Genomic DNA, 19,486 nt, shown 5'->3' with positions numbered 1-19,486 from the left:
AACAATGAGGAGTCCAGTGGCACCTTCAAGACTAACAGATTTATTTGAGCATGAGCTTTCGTGGGTAAAAAAACGAATTCTTCAGATGCATACGCATGGATGCATCTGAAGAAGTGGGTTTTTTACCCACGAAAGTTTATGCCCAAATAAATCTGTTAGTCTTGAAGGTGCCACCGGACTCCTCATTGCTTTTGTGGATACAGACTAACACAGCTACCCCTCTGATACTTGTTTAGTACGACACTATCACTGTGAGTAAGGGTGGCACAACTGGTCTCCTTATAGCAGTTTTATTTGTCATTGGCTGAGAGTTCAGATTGTAGCTAAGTGCAATTGTTTCATATTTTTAACTCCTTGCTCAGACCCATCCTCACAGACCTCAGGTGGAGTCATGTTAATGGTCAAGATTAATATTTCTCATCAGTCATGGCCCTTGGTTCTCATCCTTCTCCCTGCCACGCACTCTTGCTGTTTTTCTGAAGTCTCCCAGGCCGATGTCCATTATCCATTCCGTGCTTGCCCTCATGTTTCTTGATGTTGGCTGATACTTTGTCTTGGATGAACTGGTTATGATGCCAGCTTGTCTGGCTGGCCCTTTAAATCAGCACTCCACCTCTAGAAAGCGCCAGGCACACAGATGGTGTAACAATATTAATAATATCCATTTTTCCTTTGTTGCGATGAATTAATCCCAACGTCCTGTCCTTTTATTTATTTATATAGGTTCATAAAAGGCACTCAGACTTCTGAGAGTACAAAATTGAAACACATTAGCTAAAATAGCAAATAACAAGTCAATCCAATGTTAGTTAAAGGACTTATCTAAAAACCTAGTAAATGTCTCAATAAAATCTAAATCCACAATAAGATCCTTTCCTCTGATCACCATCACTTCCAGCAAATAGGTCTGCAATTAGAAAACAGATGGGGCTTGCAGTGTGCTTGGAAGGTCAACAAACTTGGGGTCTGTCAAACCTGCTGTGGGAGCATCAGCCTGTTCACCCAGTAGGGGGTGGTTCTTAGTGAGGCAGCCTATTCCTGTACACCAAGCAGAGGACTAGGAGCCACTGTGGTCCATCTGCATGACCCAAGTGTTCTCCTACACATGGAGAACCCTCCAGTGGCTGGTTAAACCAGGTTTACAGCTGCTGTGTGTGGCTGGAATGGCACAACACTCAGGGTATATGGGTATGTCTGACATTACGTGTCTAGTAGCCCCCTCAATGTACCAGGCACTGAACAAACAGCTGCAAAAAAGGCATGCTCCTGCCTAAGAGATTATGATTCAGACCTTCAGATCAGTGCTGTTCCATTGAAGCTGAAGATGTGGCCCATTGTTATTATTTTATTTCTGTTTCATATGTATTTTCCTGTGTATCATTTTCTGCTCATATCAGGGCTTTTATCATCTCCTGTCCTCACAAAGAGCCCAATTATGCCACGCTGTATTACATCTGTCACACTAATTTATTACATTAAGTAGTAAATTACTCTGCAAGAAGCCCTGGAGGGCCTGATTCAAAGCCCATTGAAGTAACTGGAAAGACTCCAAAATCATGTTGACTCTTCCCCAACAAATTATGTTCATCTATGTGTCTGACAATTCTGTTCTTTACTATAGTTTCAACCAGTTTTCCTGGTATTGAACTCAGGCTTACCGGCCTCTAATTGCTGGGATCACCTCTGGAGCCCTTTTTAAAAATTGGCTTCTCATTAGCTATCCTCCAGTCATCTGGTACAGAAGCGGATTTAAATGATAGGTTACAGACGACAGTTAGTAGTTCTGCAATTTCACATTTGAGTTCCTTCAGAACTCTTGGGTGAATCCCATCTGGTCCTGGTGAGTTATTGCTGTTTAATTTATCAATATGTTCCCAAACCGCCTCTAATGACACGTCAATCTGGGACAATTCCTCAGATTTGTCACCTAAAAAGAATGGCTCAGGTTTGGGAATCTCCCTCACGTCCTCAGCTGTGAAGACCGATGCAAAGAATTCATTTAGTTTCTCCGCAATCGTCCTTATCGTCCTTGAGTGCTCCTTTAGCATCTCAATCGTCCAGGGGCACCACTGGTTGTTTAGCAAGCTTCCTGCTTCTGATGTACTTAACAAAGTTTTTTTGCTATTACTTTTTGAGTCTTTGGCTAACTGTTCTTCAATTCTTTTTTGGCCTTCCTAATTATATTTTTACACTTCACTTGCCAGAGTTTATGCTGCTTTCTATTTTCCTCACTAGGATTTAACTTCCACTTTTTAAAGGATGCCTTGTTGCCTCTCACTGCTTCTTTTACTTTGTTGTTTAGCCACTGAGGAACTTTTTTGGTTCTCTTACTATGTTTTTTAATTTGGGGTATACATTTAAGTTGAGCCTCTATACTGGTGTCTTTAAAATGCTTCCATGCAGCTTGCAGTGATTTCACTTTTGGCATTGTACCTTTTAATTTCTGTTTAATTAACTTCTTCATTTTTGTGTAGTGCCCTTTTCTGAAATGAAATGCTACCATGTTGGGATGCTGTGGTGTTTTTCCCGCCAAAGGGATGTTATATTTAATTATATTATGGTCTCTATTACCAAGAGGTCCAGCTATATTCATCTCTTGGACCTGATCCTGTGCTCCACTTAGGACTAAATCAAGAATTGCCTCTCCTCTTCTGGGTTCCAGGACTAGCTGCTCCAAGAAGCAGTCATTTAAAGTGTCAAGAAACTTTATCTCTGCATCCAGTCCTGAGGTGACATGTACCCAGTCAATATGGGATAGTTGAAATTCCCCATTATTATTGAGTTTTTTATTTTTATAGCCTCTCTAATCTCCCTGAGCATTTCAGTCACTATCACCATCCTGGTCAGGTGGGTGGTAATATATCCCTACTGCTAGATTCTTATTATTAGAGCATGGAATTTCTATCCAAAAGAGATTCTGTGGTACAGTTTGGTTCATTTTTTTTTACTTCATTTGACTACACTTTCTTTCACATATAGTGCCACACCCCAACCAGCACAACCTGTTCTGTCCTTCCAGTATATTTTGTACCCTGGTACTACTCTGTCCTATTGATTAGCCTCATTCCACCAAGTTTCTGTGACGCCTATTACCTCGCTATCCTCATACAAGAGGCACTCTAGTTCGCCCATCTTATTATTTAGACTTCTAGCATTTGTATATAAGCACTGTAAAAAAATTGTCATTTTTTAGCTGTCTGCCATTACATGATGTCATTGAATGGGACTCTTTTTCATTTGACTTTTTCTCATCAGATTCTACTTGTATTTTATCATGTTTCATCCTCTCCTCCTTCCTAGGACATAGAGAATCTCCATGAATAGGTAGCCTATTTCCCCTTGTTTTTTCCTCCCCCCCCCCCCGACATTCTGGTTAAACTTGGATTTATGCTGGAAGTGGCCCACCTTGATTGTCATGCACAGTGTGGGGAGAGTGGTCAGTTTGGATGAGCTATTGCCAGCAGGAGAGTGAGTTTGTGTGTGTGTTGGGGGCGGGGGGTGGTGAGAAAACCTAGATTTGTGCTGGAAATGGCCCACCTTGATTATCATGCACATTGTAGGGGGAGTGGTCACTTCGGATGAGCTATTACCAGCAGGAGAGTGAGTTTGTGTGTGTATGGGGGTGGGGGAGTGAGAAAACCTGGATTTGTGCTGGAAATGGCCCACTTTGATTTTCATGCAGGTTGTAAGGAGAGTGGTCACTTTGGATAGGCTATTACCAGCAGGAGAGTGAGTTTGTGTGTGTGGTTTTTGGAGGGGGGTGAGGGGGTGAGAGAACCTGGATTTCTGCAGGAAATGGCCCACCTTGATTATCATACACATTGTGAAGACAGTGGTCACTCTTGATGGGCTATTACCAGCAAGAGAGTGAGTTTGTCTGTGGGGGGGCGGAGGGTGAGAAAACCTGGATTTGTGCTGGAAATGGCCCAACTTGATGATCACTTTAGATAAGCTATTACCAGCAGGAGAGTGGGGTGGGAGGAGGTATTGTTTCATGGTGTCTGTGTATATAATGTCTTCTGCAATTTCCACAGTATGCATCCGATGAAGTGAGCTGTAGCTCACGAAAGCTCATGCTCAAATAAATTGGTTAGTCTCTAAGGTGCCACAAGTACTCCTTTTTCTTTTTGCGAATACAGGCTAACACGGCTGTTACTCTGAAACATGAATAGATCCTACCCTAAGCAATGTCTCTGTCCGAACCACGTGCTCCTCCGCACCTGTCGGCTTTTCCCCAGCCCTTAAAATTAAAAAGGTCATAGAGCAGTTTTTAAACTAAGTGCCATCAATCTGGTTTCATTTTGGTTTAGGTGGAGCCCATCCTTCCGGTATAGGCTCCCCCTTTCCCAAAAGTTTCCCCAGTTCCTAATAAATCTAAACCCCTCCTCACTACACCATCGTCTCATCCAGGCATTGAGAGCCTGCAGTTCTGCCTGTCTAACTGGCCCTGCGCATGGAACTGGAAGCATTGCAGAGAATGCTCCCAGGGAAGTCCTGGACTTCAATCTCTTACCTAGCAGCCTAAATTTGGCCTCCAGGTCCTCTCACCTATCCTTCCCTATGTCATTGGTACCTACATGTACCATGACCACCGACTCCTCCCCAGCACTACACATAAGTCTATCTAGATGTCTCGAGAGATCTTCAACCTTCGCACCAGGCAGGCAAGTCGCCATACAGTTCTCACGGTCATCGCAAACCCAGCTATCTATGTTTCTAATGATCAAATCCTGCGTTACTATTACCTGTCTCTTCCTAATAACTGGAGTTCCCTTCCCCGGAGAGGTATTCTCAGTGCGAGAGGATACGATGACATCATCTGGAAGGAGGGTCCCAACTATGGGATTGTTTCCCTCTGCTCCAGTTGAATGTTCTCCTTCCCTGAGACTTTCATCTTCCTCAACAGCACAAGGGCTGTCAGACGGGGAGTGGGGTGCGGGGGTGACTGTTCTACTGTGTCCTGGAAAGTCTCATCTATGTACTTCTCTGTCTTCCTTAGTTCCTCCAGTTCAGCCACTCTGGTCTCCAAAGCCTGTACATGGTCTCTAAGGGCCAGGAGCTCCTTGTGTGCTTTTACCCTATACTATACAGATTTCATGGGGGAGACCTGCATTTCTCAAACTGGGGGTCCTGCCAAAAAGGGAGTTGTGGGGTGGAGGGTGTCACAAAGTTATTTTAGAGGGGTTGTGGTATTGCCACCCTTACTTCTGCGCTGCCTTTAGAGCTGGGTGGCCAGAGAGCGGCGGCTGTTGGCCAGGTGCCCAGCTCTGAAGGCAGCGCCGCCGCCAGCAGGAGCGCAGAAGTAAGAGTAGCAGTACCACAGCCCCACTGCAATAACCTTGCAAACCCAACCCCCCTTCCCCAACAAATCCTTTTTGGGTCAGGACCCCTACAATTATAACCCCTTGAAATTTCAGATTTAAATAGCTCAAATCATGAAATTTACAATTTTTGAAATCCTATAACCATGAAATCGACCATAATGGCCTGTGAATTTGGTAGGGCCCTACCCAAAGTAGGCCTTGTCTTAGTCTCTAATAGTTAGAGATTGCTTTAGACCCTGAATTGTGAAGTTTGCTATCCCCTCCAAAAATTATAATTAATCAAGATAACTCTGGCTATTCTTGTTATCCATATAAATGTCCAGTCCTTTTTTGAATCCTGTTAAATTCTTGGCCTCAATGACTTCCTGTGGCAAGGAGTTCCACAGTCTAATTACACAGTGTGTGCAAAACTGTTTCTTTTTATCAGCTTTAGATTTCCCATCTTTTAATGTAATTGAATATCCCCTTGTTCTTGTGTTATGGAGATAGGGGAAAGAAGTTCCTGATCTATCTTCACTAGGCCATTCATTGTTTAATAGACTTTTATCATGCCCACCCATATTCGTCTCCTTTCTAAGGTACCAAGCCCAGTGTTTTCAATCTGTCTTCATATAAGAATTTTTCCAGGCCCTTGGTCATTCTCCTTACCCCCTCTAATCTAGGACACACTCTTGCACTAATATGGTCAAGCCACATCACAGCCAGGGCTGTCAAAGTGTTTCTAAATGCATGATGGAAAATATAATTATGAAAACCAAGCTTTCTATGCCTGTATGTAAGTGGTGTCTCCCACGCCCCACAGTGTGTAATATTGCCAGAAGCTTGTCCATGGAATAGCCTGCACTGGGAAACCAGTGACGCTGGAAATGCCTGACAGAGCATTTCCACTGGCACCTAAAGCTGTCAAAGAAACTTAGTGAAGCAAGCTTCCCCAGGGAGTTGGTGCATGGAGTGGCTACGCTGAAGCTGAGTGTGCTTTCTCAGTAGCATTTCTTGCCCCTCTTGACTTGGGCAGTGAGGTAAAGTATTTGGTTCCAAGCCATTATGCATTGCCACTATTCCAGCAGTGCAGCTTTGCCCCCTCATACGCCCCTCTATGTGAATCTCTCCCCACCTGGGTGGTTTCTTTTCTCCTTTACATCATCTCCTCCAGTGACAAAAAGAGGAGCCTAGCTATGGACCCCAGAACACTTCCCGTAAGTCGGGGATTGCAGAGAATCCCAGGAGGGAGTGCTGTCTGCCTCCCCACCCCGTCTGATTGCCCTGGGAGAGGGGAAGACATTGGACAACAATTCAGGTGAGGGAAGGTGTGAGGGTTATTGGTGATGACAAGGAGATGGGAGGGATTACGTGGAGAGCTGGGTTTTAAGGAGGAATTTGCAAAAGAAAAGAGACTTCTAGTCAGATGAATGCAAGGAGACTGCTCTGTGCACAGGGGCAGTCTGGCAAAAGGCACACTGCCAAGAGTGAGGGGAAGGGAAAAAGTATTGTGTCACCTTTCCACGTCATTGTGCCATGATCTGTAACAACCAGCTATGAATCTCCACCTTGCTCTGTCTGTGCACATCAGTCATACAACCTATGTTACCCCCCCAGCCATTCCACTTCTCGGCCTCTTCAGCAGAGACTGGGCCTCTCGCTGAGCTGTGTGGTATTTGTGATGTGGACAAAACGGCCATTAAGAACTAGGTTGCTAGTAAGAGTGTGACTCATTTGTGACCTAAACCAAGTCTTCTTTCAGGTCTCCAGAGGTGAAAGGCTAGCACACTAGCCTACTGCACTACTAACTCCCTGTAAATACTTCTAGTCCATGTATGCAGCCGCTGATTAAAGCCGAGATTAAATACTCAGTCACACTAGCCTATAAATGCATTTACACTAATGGCTAGAGCACAGGACTAGGAGGCAGGGAGATCCTGAGTCCTAAATTCCTTTAACCTGATGAGTCAGGGTCACATTCTGTTGCTCGCAGGGTTGGAGGTCTGTACACAAGAGCAGAATGTAACTCATGGCGTCTTTTCTCTGGCAAATCACTTGACAGAAAAAGCAACAAATCCCAATTCTCCTGAGAAGAATTGGTATGAGATGTCAGGAGACATCCTCTCTGGCAGGGTAATTACCAGTATCTAGAAAGTGGATGCGACTGACTCAGAGGCTGGGAAATCATCCCAACCCTCCTTGCAATCTGGTGGCAAAATATTAACTAGTGGATCCAAACAGGACCTCAGATATTCTGTTGGATCTGTGTATTTAGGGCCCACATCCTGCTTTCAGCAAAGTCAGTGGGTATTTTGTCATTAGCTGCAGTATGGGGGCAGGATTAGTTCTTTACTAGGCTGACATCAATAGCCCATCAGAATTAAGCTGCAGAATTCTAAAGCGGTTTCCTAATCCCTCTGCCCATTACTATAGAGTCCTTCACATTTCCCTGCCTCCTCCTTTTGTTTGCGATGCACCCTCCAGGCCTTTGCTGGTTCATTGAGACAAAGCACAGATGATCTGACCCCAGATCAGATTGGAAGCTTCATTCAGAAACCAAGTGACATCATTCCTCCCTGCAGCATGCTATTCATTTGGCTGAGATGCTGTTACAGCCTGGGTTTAAGGTTGCACTGGATTTCTGGAAACACATTACTGTTAGAGAGACAAAGAAAGGAACTGTGTTACCACAGTATCATTACCGTGTAAACTGAGAGGCACAGAAAGAGTATGGGGCACGCAGGTTAAATAAATAATGATGAGATAAAAGGAGCACTGCAGAATAAGGGCATGGATATGTACAGTACTGCTGACTCTGCTGGCATGTAATCTCTCAAGAGACGCACTGTGCTTATTTTGCATGATCTTGATTGCTAAGAAAATCTGAAGGTGGGAAGGGAAGTAAATGGAAACATTACGGGAGACCAATACTGAATAGGATTTAAAGAATCTGGAATAAATGACATGCAGAGTGATTATAATGAAAACACTGGCCATACTAAAAAAAAGTACCTAGTAAATTCAGGACCAGATTTTCAGCTGTAAATGTAAATCAGAGCAGCTTCATTAAAGTCAATGGTGCTATCCCAATTTATACCAGATGATGTAGGGATCCAGCCCATAATAATAATTTGCGGGATTACACTAACTGATTTTGCATGTACAACTGAATTTTGACTAGTGACCAAATCACTGGGTCGTTAATATGTATTACACTTATTGAAAAGTAAAATATGTTTAAAAAAGTTAAAAAATGATGCATCACTATTCAGAATGTTTAGTTATATGATACTGATACCTTTTGGCCTAATTGTAGACCCACTGAAGTCATGATAAAATTCCCATTGAGTGAGGAACAGCAGTAAGATCTTGTTCACTAGATCATATACTTGCAAATCCTGAAGTTTATTATTTTAAACGTTATGTTAGCTTTCATTTTTCAAAGATATTATTTTCTCTGCGTTTTAAAACAAACAAGTTTTTTTGGCCTAAACAATGGTCACCTACCTCTTTGCAGCTGTCATTATGCTTCACAGCATGGCCACTCCTAGCTTCATGACAACAAGGACAGACGTCACATCCTCCTATTCCAAAAATGCAAGCCACTTGCTACTCAAGTGGAAGGAGAAGCTTTAGAGGTGCTGAGCATCCATACAAGGCCCTTTTCAGCCATACAGTCTCCCTTTTTATCAGAGTAGCTAGCAATAGGGTGCCTGGTACCAGTGATCCAAACCCACAGAAAGGAAGATGTCACACACACACTCTTTTTACAGTTCCTGTGGCTTTGCTCCTTTGCAATTCCTGGTGAATGAGAGTAGGCATTCTGCTCTGGGACAGAGAGTCGATTAACCTTTACTTTCCCAACCACCAGGCAGGCTGTACATACCATTTCACACCAATTAGTCTGCTCATGTTTGTCTCTAGTGATGTTGCTTCCTTGGCCTTTCTCAGCTAATTGTCCCATTGGACAATTGACTTTACTGTTATATTTTCCCCTTTGGGCTTGATTCAGCTCTACAAGTTTACAGTATTGACAATCTCAGACATTCAGACCCATGTGTCTGACTCCAAACATTGTAAGATTAGGTTAAAAACCATCAAACTTACAAAAATAATAAAAGCTGGGTTCTTTTTACTTGCCTTTTGGTTTCTGAGCATTTAGCGTTCACTTTTTCCAGCTAAAACCGTGAGAGGTTGTAGCACTGGGTTAAAATGAGAGTCAGTTGCATCTCTCTGCACCACTGACCTCACCCACCACACTGGGGGAGGGGCAGGGAGTGTTTCTATTGCTGAAGCTCCATTGGTGGGGGCTGTGGCAGAGATATACTGAAGCAGCATAATCCTAGCCCCCTCAGCCACATGCCCTACCTGGCCAGCATCGCCCTTTTTGGGCAGCACTGGTCCCCTCTGGCTGACCCCTCCCCCTCTTATAGGAATAATTCTTTCAGGGCTTCCAGGCTCCCTCTATTACACTTTTTGCAGGGTGCAGCATACGCTCTGTCCTGAATGGGGTCTGTCCCTGGCTAGCGTGGAGAAGGATCAGGGGTCGTCTCTTCCCTGCTTGGGGAGGCTAATACCAATGTGATCACTAGCCTGAGGCAGCCCTTGTCCTGTTTGAGTGCAAGGACTGTGATTGTGTCTGGCCCCTATGCAGGGCAAGCCAGACAGTGGGCATGCTACATCCTCTGCCTCTCTTGCACATCTACACAGGGACAGATGCAATCTGGCCTTAGGTTAGCTTCTTTGCATTACTCCTCTTAACCAGCTTCAGCAATTCCTCCCCCTTTTGGTGCTATTAACCCTGACACATATCAGGCCAGTTGTCATATCCCACATTGTCTTCTTTTCTCTAGAATGAACATATAAAATCCCCTTAATCCCTTCCAAGCGCTACAGTCTGTAATCCTTTTATTTTATTGCCCTTCTCTGGAGTCCCTCCAGATGGCTTTCATCTGTTTTCTACCAACGAGCCTCAAACTGTGCACAGTACTTCACATCCAAAGCTCTCAAAAAAGAAACCATTGCTCTATTAACAAAGCCAAGGGCCATATTCTAGTATCAGAGACACTTGCACGGGTCCTATGAGTTCCAAACATGACCCTAGATCCAGTGCTGTGGGTAAGTGCTGTGAGACCCAGATGTCCACAGAGCAAGTAAAAATAAACCGGAGTTTTCCTCTTCCATTGCGTCGTTTTATTTATAAATGACACTCTGTTTTCCAGGTGATTGTCACGTGCAGGTGTGTCACCCCAGGCTCTGTGAGCAAGAAATCAAGGGAAAGGGATGGTTTAGATTTCTGGAGTTTCCTACAGTGGTAAGTTTTATTATTATTATTTATATTACTGTAGCATCTAGGAGTCCTAGTAACATACCAGGGCCCCATTGTAGTACACAGAACAAAAAGACAGTCCCTGCCCCAAGGAGCTTACAGTCTAACTACAAGATAAGAGACAACAGATAGATATAAACATATGAGGAGCACAAGAAGTCAGAATGACAGGCAATGTTCTCAGCACACCAGCAGCCTAACTGTTGTCAAGTTGGTTGTAGGGTGTGTGCGGTGGCTTCCCCTGGGATTTATGACTTCTGCTGACCAAAATCCTCAGGCCTGACTCGGTTGCCACAGGGTACCAACTCCCATTGCCTTGAATGAGAATTAATTGTATCCTGCAGCCAGAAAACAGGGTGTCTCAGGAAGCTGACTCAAAATCCTTGAGACTGGTCCAAACCACTGTAAAATTAGATCAACATTTTTCATGGGATGGATAGCTCCCTCCTATATCTTAAGCTTTTAAATAGCCTCTGTTGTTATCCTGGCACATATTATTTAACTGAAGCTGCCTGCCTCCCATTTGAGTTGTCTCCCACATTTCTTTGGGCCTGTTCCCTTATTCTTCAACCCACACTGCATCCCTCCATTGTCTTTCCTCCCTGGTCCTCTCATTCTCTAGCCCCACCCCCACACATGAATTTCTTACACCCACAACTGTGATATCCCCGTTGTATTTTATCTCCCTTGATTTCAACCAGTCCCTAGACTGACATTACCAGGTCAGGCTTTTGTTTCCCTGCACAGCTCATAAACCGCAATCCCCGCCTCCTGTACTGATGGTTTGGCCAGAGACTGAAACCATCACATTTCTCTGCAGTCAGTGCCTCCTATCACTATGGAAACAGAAGCAAGGATGTGCTGCAGAGATGTGATCACTACAATGGCTTAGTGCGGAATTGATAGGGCATGTGAACAAACTCAACCTGAGTGGGGCGGACATCAGTTAGTTATAATTTTCTTTTTGTGGTGGTTTAACTCCAGCTGAGGCAGAGCTGGAAATGCTGCTGAACAAAGGGTTTATTCCTTAGATGAAGGGCTTTTTCCTCACTTGCTGGGAGGTGGATGAGAACAGTCTATTTGGATCACAGAGATGTTCTAGGGGTTTGCAAGTAGGACAGATGACAGTGTAACTGGCAATAAATGCTCATTTTCCTTAGCTAGCAACTGGCTACTGAGTTTTCTGAGCCAACATAAAAGGAAGGAATGATGAAGCAACTGGAGAGGATTTTCTTTGCTCAAGATGTGGCTTTTCCGGACATAAGAATGGCCTACTGGGTCAGACCCATGGTCCTGTATCCTGTCTTCCAACAGTTGCTGGTGCTGGATGGTCCAGAAAGAATGAACAGAACAGGGCAATTTATCAAGTGATCTACCCCTGTTATCCAGCCCCAGCTTCTGGCAGTTGAAGGTTTAGGAACACCCAGAGCTCTGACTATTTTGGCTAATAGCCATTAAAGGCTCTATTCTCCAGGAATTTATCTAATTCTTTTTTGAACCTGGTTATTCTTTTGGCTTTCACAACATTCCCAGACAGCGAGTTCCACAGCTGGGCTCTTGGAATCCTGCCTGCCAAGCGCTGAGCCCACTCAGGTGCTCTGTGACCTACACTTCCTGTCCTAAACTTCGCTAGCGCTCAGCAGCTGCTCCCCGCCCCAGAGGTGGCTGCACATCATTGGAGATGTGTGCGCTGGGCTCCATCCGGCTGCCATCAAGGTGGGGTTCGCCACTGGCGTCAGTGGGAGCCGGAGTGGGCCACGGCTGCGCGAGGGGCCTCGGGGCCCTGGAGGGACGGTCTCTGACCGAGAGCGGAACACGTGGTGGACACCCACACTGGGTCAGCCCTAGCCGCCTCCACACTGGCAGCGCCCAACGCCGAGAGAGAGCGAGCGAGCAGGGACTGCCGGGAACTGGAGTCCCCTACTCTCCCTATGCTCCTCCCACATCTCGACCAAAGAAGGGAGGGAGAACTACATTTCCCGTGGGGCACCGCGAGAGGGGCCGCACAGGGACGGGCACGCTGCCCCGCGAGCCGCAGTCGGAGGCGGGCGGGGCGCGGGGCCAGGAACACGCGTGCCAGGGTGGTGCCGTCGGCTCGGAGTGGGCGTGGCCTGGAACGCGGCTGCGGCGCCCGTTGGGGGCGGGGCCGGCGAAGGGGCGGGGCTGCGGCGGCTGGTAGTGGTGCCTGGCTCGCGGAGTGCGCAGCGGAGGGACCGTTACTCTGAGGCGGCGCAGCCTGGCGGCGGGAGGGCGCTCGAGGGTCTGTCGCCGCGCCGCCTGAGCCCTGCCCCCGAGGCGGGGGGTCCCTGCGCCATCGCCGCCTTGTCCCCGGCTAAGGCACCGAGCCGCGACCCCTTCCCCCCCCCCCCCCCCCGCGGGCGATGCCCTGGGCCGTGCTGGGCGCCGGCAGGTGAGTCCCCAGCGTCCGCTCGTGCGACCCGCCGCCATGGGGGACGGGGATGTCAACTCCAACCTGCTCATCGCCCGCAGCACCGGGGACGCGCAGCTGGACGAGGCGGTCGGGCAGTGGCTCAGCTGGGACAAGGTGGGTACACCGCCCCGCCGGCCTCCGGGTGGCAGCCGGGCAGCCCCCTGACGGGTACGTGTGTGTGTGTGTGTGCGCGCGCGTGCCCTGCCCGGGCGCGGCCGGGGCTGAGCCGTGGTGTCCGCGCGCCTGGGGGCTGCTGAGGGGCGCGCCCGGGAGCTGCTGGGGGGGGGCGGGTGCGCGCGCCCGGGAGCTGCTGGGGGGGGCGGGTGCGCGGGTGCGCGCGCCGGGGAGCTGCTGGGGGGGGCGGGTGCGCGCGCCTGGGAGCTGCTGGGGGGTGGGTTTCATACCAGAAGGCTTCAGAGTAGCAGCCGTGTTACTCTGTATCCGCAAAAAGAAAAGGAGGGCTTGTGGCACCCTAGAGACTTAACAAATTTATTAGAGCATAAGCTTTCGTGAGCTACAGCTCACTTCATTGGATGCATTCAGTGGAAAATACAGTGTCTCGCCTGACCCCTGTAAATCAAAAGTCACCGACCCCCACCAAGCAGCCCGCTCTAAAGCCCACCATCCAGGCTTAGACCGAAGTATCACAGCCCGTAGGAGCAGACTTGTGTGCTCTCGACGGCGTGTCTGCCTTCTGGGAGCCACTGGATTGCGCAAAAGGGCATCAGGCAGTGTTGTCAGATAGCTGGCAGTACTGGCCGATAGCTCTCCGATGGAGGGCTACATCCTCCCACCCCATGCAGATTTTATCCCACTAAGGTGCACTTTGCTGTTCCTTAAAAAGTGTATATTAGTCACCCCTGGACTCTGCTGTCTTAAGACATTTAAAAAACAAACATGACCACTGTGTGTGTGTGTGTGTGTGGTGGTGGGGGGGATGTGTCTTTGTTCCCTCTGAGGACACATTAATTTGGCATTAGTTGGCTTTTCACTTGGTTATGTTTCTCTTTCTCATCTCTCTTGTTTTTTACCAATAAGTGTCAGATCTGGGCTCATGACATCTCATTCCAGTTCTCCCTCTCTCCCTTGCCCAGTAACTGATGCTCCTTCTGTGAGGTTGTCCCACTGCTCAGGTGGTGGTGAGCTGAGCTCTCATGCAACAAGGGGTCAGGGTGAGAGAAGTCATTTGAAAAATATATGGGAGGAGGAATGTGGCATGTGAAGGTCCTGGAATCACAGATTGGAGTAAACACTATGTTGTGTTGTAATCTGTTTAGCACATAATGTAGCCTATAAGAAGATATTAAGGGGAAGATGCATTGATTGACCGATAAATTACTGAATGCGTTGCGTTATGTGGAGAAGCGAACACTTCAGTGGTTTCTCTTTTCAGTTAAATCCCAGATAGAATTAATCTGGCCCTAATGTAGATGAGCAACATAAGAAACTCTTTGTGGTGATTGACCGGTTCTGAGGGGGGCATTCAGTATGAAAATGGCAAACATTTTTTATGCAATGTGTAACTAACCTAAAGGAATACACTACTGTAGAATATTGTGTTGTAAAGAAAAAAAATAAAGGCTATAATACTTCATGGCACAAGCTCACCACCAGCTGAGGTTAATGAGCCAGAGTATCCAAGGATATCACATAATTAGATGCCTTATAGTGTATGAATGCTTTCATCTGAAGCATTGAGTATTCGCTGTTGTCTGTGATAACAGACTAAATGGCTTATTAATTTGTTTTGAAATGAGAGTTCCATTGTTAGGCTTGATCCTGCAAAGACTTGTCTCCCGCTGAAGCCAAAATTACTTACATGTGAGAAACTTTTGCAGGATTTGGCCATTTTGGGATATCAAAGCTCTTATAAATTTCACTGATTGTAAGAACTCTTTGTAAAGAGAATATTTTGGCTAGTACTGAATACAGTCACCTGAAACCTAGCAACTGCTTAATAGCACATGCACAGCTGCTTGGGACAAGAAATGAAGAATACCTGTATTCAGAGTAACAGCCGTGTTAGTCTGTATTCGCAAAAAGAAAAGGAGTACTTGTGGCACCTTAGAGACTAACCAATTTATTTGAGCATAAGCTTTCGTGAGCTACATATGCAACCGATGAAGTGAGCTGTAGCTCACGAAAGCTTATGCTCAAATAAATTGGTTAAAGCTTTCGTGAGCTACAGCTCACTTCATCGGTTGCATATGTAGCTCATGAAAGCTAATGCTCAAAGAAATTGGTTAGTCTCTAAGGTGCCACAAGTACTCCTTTTCTTTTTGCGAATACCTGTATTGACATTAAAGGAGTTTAAAAACAATATAATTATCCATGTTCCTAAAATATATTTACACTGCATTATGTGAGGCCATTGTAACTTCTTATTTGTCTTGACTTTCTGAATCTAGAAAACTAATGTGTAAAGATAGACTTATGTCATTTCTTCAACATTAAACATAGAGATTGGAGTTCAGCATGCAATTTTAAAAATAGAACGAGGCACCAAAAGGGCTGCACAATTATCCTAGTTTTCACAAAACACTAAAATTTAATTCTAGGATGTAGTCAGGACCCAGTATTGTGGATTATCTGGCTAATAATTTTTCATGTAAAGATTCGATTCTAAAGCCAAAAGGGACCATTGTGATCATCTAATCTGACCTCCTGTATGACACAGGGCATAGAACTTCCACAAAGTAATTCCTAGATACGTTGTCGGGTTAAAAATTGTTTACTTTTTAAAAAGCTTCCTGACCTGTGTTACTAAACATCTTAGATTAATAATGAATTTTTAAAACCTCTAATTTACAAAGTTTTCAGTTTTAATTTTAGACAGTGGAAATAAAGTGTCAAAATCACTTTTGTTTACACTTTGTGCTAATGCCTGATTTCCAGAATTCTTATGCAACTGCAGCCCAAAGTGCAACATCTTAAAATCCAAACATCAGGCCTTATTCAGCAAACATCTCATTGAATGAATGTATTTGAACAAAGCATGAAGGTAAAATGTGAAGGATTTTGGTTCTTCCCTCCTGAAATGATGCTAGATAGAAGAACATTAAAAACAGGTTTCTTAAATACTAAATTTTAATGGAAAAATATTTGGATAAGAGCTGCAAAAGCAAAAAACATGTAGTATGACATCTTTATCAAAATGAATAGAATGAATTAAAAAAATCTAATTAATCAGAATCTTTGTGTGTGTGTGTGTCTTTTTTGTGGTTTGTTGTGATTTTAAACTCCTTAATTATGATTTCTTTCCTTTGGCCAAAGACAAAGCAAAACATGCTTGCGCATACATGATTAATTTACTTCTGTGAAGCTGTCATCCCATAGCATTGTCATGGTAAACAGATACTTGCTGTCTTCATTTTAAAACCAGTTTCTTGGAGCCCTAAAAACCCTCAGCCTTTTGGACTCTTATCATTTTAGGCTTTTTATTGTACCTGCAACTGCCTGTGGCTAACAGAAACATCCACCTTAGCCATGAATCTGCAGTGCCCAAGAGGAACAATAGGCAACCATTTGACTCCGGGCTAAATAGCACTAGCTTGCTAATATTGTCTTTTCCTTTTTCCTCTCAGATTAAGAGCTGTAGGATGGTTTCCAAAGATAACATAACACATAGGCATTTGTACAAAGGAAACTTTCACTAATCTAAATTCTGTTTCCATCATGTTTTTTCCATTTGTTTCCTTTTCTTCTCATTTACTTTTTCTCAATTTCCTCTTTCTTATCAGTTTTTTGTTATTGATCCCTGTCTCGTTTTTCTACTGCTGAGAAATTAGCTCTTTCAAGTTTACAAGATACAACAACATTCTGGGTTTTTTTTGTCTTCACTCCTCCTCATCTGTAGACCACATTCTTGACCAAATGAAACACTAGCCTATTCTGCGATGGGCATTTCCCCCCTCTCCTTGTTCCCATTTTTGATTTCTGAATTCTTTTTATTTTCCCTTTGATCTCCTAAGATTGAGTTTGGGCATGTACAGACTTCTCGAAAAGGGGTCCCAGAACAGGATTTTTTTGAGCAGAACATCTCCCACATGGAGCTCACTATAGGGTCCCAACCTCAGTTGTGAGTAGATGGGCTGCCTGTTTTCATTAGGTGACTTTATGTAGTGGTATGAAAACAAGATTCTTTCACTGAAGATCTGATATCCTTTTATAAGGCCCCTGCCACCATAGTGTCTGAGAACCTGTTGTGGAGAGCAATGCAGAAGGCATTTAATATGAACCTGGAGGATCAAATACTGGCTTCACACCTGAGGAATTTTCCAGGGCGACAGTACATCTAGTTAAGGTTTGGAGCAACTAAATAAAAAAATGTGGGCCTAAAGGGAGGGATTTATCTCTCTGTCTGGAAAGACATAGTAATGTGCATAATGAGCGGGTATCTATCTGGGAGGTAAATTCTCAATCAGCATTTAAAAATAAATGCTTATACTCCTATTGGCCAGCTGCAGGTTTGCTGCTAGTTAGCTCCTGCAAAGCCTACACCCTCTAATGCAGAGGTGGGCAAACTATGTCCTGAGGGCTGCATCCGGCCCTTCAGACATTTTAATCCAGCCCTCAAGCTCAAGCCGGGGAGCGGGGTCTGGGGCCTGCCCCGCTCCAACTGGGTAGTGGGGTCGGGGGCTTGCTCCGCTCCGTGCATGCTGGGGCTTTGTGTGGCTCCCGGAAGCAGCGGCATGTCCTTTCTACACATAGGGGCAGCCAGGGGGCTCCACACACTGCCCTCACAGCTCCCATTGGCCAGCAACCACAGTCAATGGGAACTGCAGGGGCAGTGCCTGTGGACAGGGCAGTGTGCAGAGCTGCCTGGCTGCGCCTCTGCATAGGAGCTGGAGGAAGGACATGCTGCTGCGTCCGGGAGCTGCTTGAGGTAAGTGCTGCCCGGAGCCTGCACCCCCGATCCCTTCCTGCGCCCCTGCCCCAGCCCTGATCCCTCTCCCACTCTCCAAACCCCTCAGTCCCAGCCCTCCTGCACCCTCATCACCAGCCCCACCCCAGAACCCGCACCACCAGTCGCTCATTCATGGCCTGCCATACAATTTCCATACCCAGTTGTGGCCCTCGGGCCAAAAAGTTTGCCCACCCCTGCTCTAATGGATGTCTGATTACTTGAGCATGCTCAGTGGAGGAGTCCTAACTTTATCAATGTTGGCTATATGTGATATTAAGTTCTCGGGTGGGTAAGTGGAGAGTTTTCATAATGGGAATCTGGGTGTCATTCTGTGCCTGAGAAGAGGGATTATTATACTGGCGTCAAGCAGCAGAAGACTACAAAGCTTCTATCTGAACAGCAAATGGAGAAAACTTGTTTGACTTGTGGTACTGCAGTAATTCTGGATGTGCAGACCTATGTGAGGAATCCCATTGACTTATTGTTTTCATAGAATATCAGGGTTGGAAGGGACCTCAGGAGGTCATCTAGTCCAACACCCTGCTCAAAGCAGGACCAATCCCCAATTTTCGCCCCAGATCCCTAAATGGCCCCCTCAAGGATTGAACTCTCAATCCTGGGTTTAGCAGGCTAATGCTCAAACCACTGGCTCTGCCAGCACAGTGGTGCACTTGCACAGAGCTTACTGCAGAATTGGGTCTTGGTTGGTGGCTATGATCCTTGATGTGGACTGGTAGTGGTGGCTGTGTATACACGAAAGATTATGACAGATAAGCTGTTTCACTTTGAAAAGATGCTGCAGTGCATCTGTACTCTGGTTTTCATATTGTTGTTGTAAAGTTGCATTTAAAGATAAAACTGAAATAGGTGCATTGATGAAATTGTCTTCTAAAGGCTGACAGTGTAATAATGTAAAATCTTTCTCCTTACAAAACCTTTAAAGCAAGCTTCTCCAAGCAACGACAAATTGAGCACAACTGATTGTCAGAAGCCAAAGAGAAGAAATATTCTGAAATCACTCCATGTGCATTTCAGTGGCCAAAGGTAGCTTATAAAGTTGAAGGACAAAAATGAAAATCCTAGCCATAACTCACTGCAGGTGGATTTTGGGGACAGCAAAAGTATCTCCAAGTGCAAATAAGGCCATAGAGAATTAGCAGTTCAATTAAATAAGAGGCTGTAAGGTAAGGCAGTACTTTTGTATTTATTTATTAAAACTGAACCCAACATGTATTGGCAACCAATCTTCAGAAAATTAAAAACCGCTACACTGTTAGTATTTATGTTAATGAAGAATCCTTGGTGCTATGTTAGAGCCAGAGTTGTGGAGAGGCTTGAAAAGTGCATTACTATGTTCTGTTGCACACTGGAGTATACAGAGTATACTGGAGTATTCAGATTTCAGAAGTACTTGTGGCACCTTAGAGAGTGTTAGGGGGCTTATTCCTTCACCCACTTACTTCCCTGGTCCTTCTCACATGAACAGAGAGCAACAATACCCGAAGTCCAAAGGTGCA

The 19,486-nt window shown here is 45.4% G+C and overlaps 2 protein-coding genes across 2 annotated transcripts in view; one reads left to right on the top strand and one right to left on the bottom strand.

The window, feature by feature from the left end:
- LOC141981068 (protein MROH8-like) overlaps positions 1-12,947 on the bottom strand; it is a 37,797-nt gene extending 24,850 nt beyond the window's left edge. Inside the window, exon 1 of the mRNA XM_074942873.1 lies at positions 12,853-12,947. Coding sequence (XP_074798974.1) covers positions 12,853-12,947 — 95 coding nt within the window. The remainder of the gene's footprint in view (positions 1-12,852) is intronic.
- A 62-nt stretch (positions 12,948-13,009) lies between these two features.
- The window catches only part of PGM2L1 (phosphoglucomutase 2 like 1), a 73,860-nt gene continuing 67,383 nt past the window's right edge, over positions 13,010-19,486 (top strand). Inside the window, exon 1 of the mRNA XM_074954637.1 lies at positions 13,010-13,177. Within this exon, the coding sequence (XP_074810738.1) occupies positions 13,079-13,177 (99 nt within the window). The 5' untranslated portion in view covers positions 13,010-13,078. The remainder of the gene's footprint in view (positions 13,178-19,486) is intronic.

The sequence above is a fragment of the Natator depressus genome, chromosome 1, assembly GCF_965152275.1.
Source record: "Natator depressus isolate rNatDep1 chromosome 1, rNatDep2.hap1, whole genome shotgun sequence".
NCBI classification, from domain to species: Eukaryota; Metazoa; Chordata; order Testudines; family Cheloniidae; genus Natator; species Natator depressus.
The sequence above is the reverse complement of the archived record's forward strand: the minus strand, read 5'-3'. Positions and strand labels throughout refer to the sequence as shown.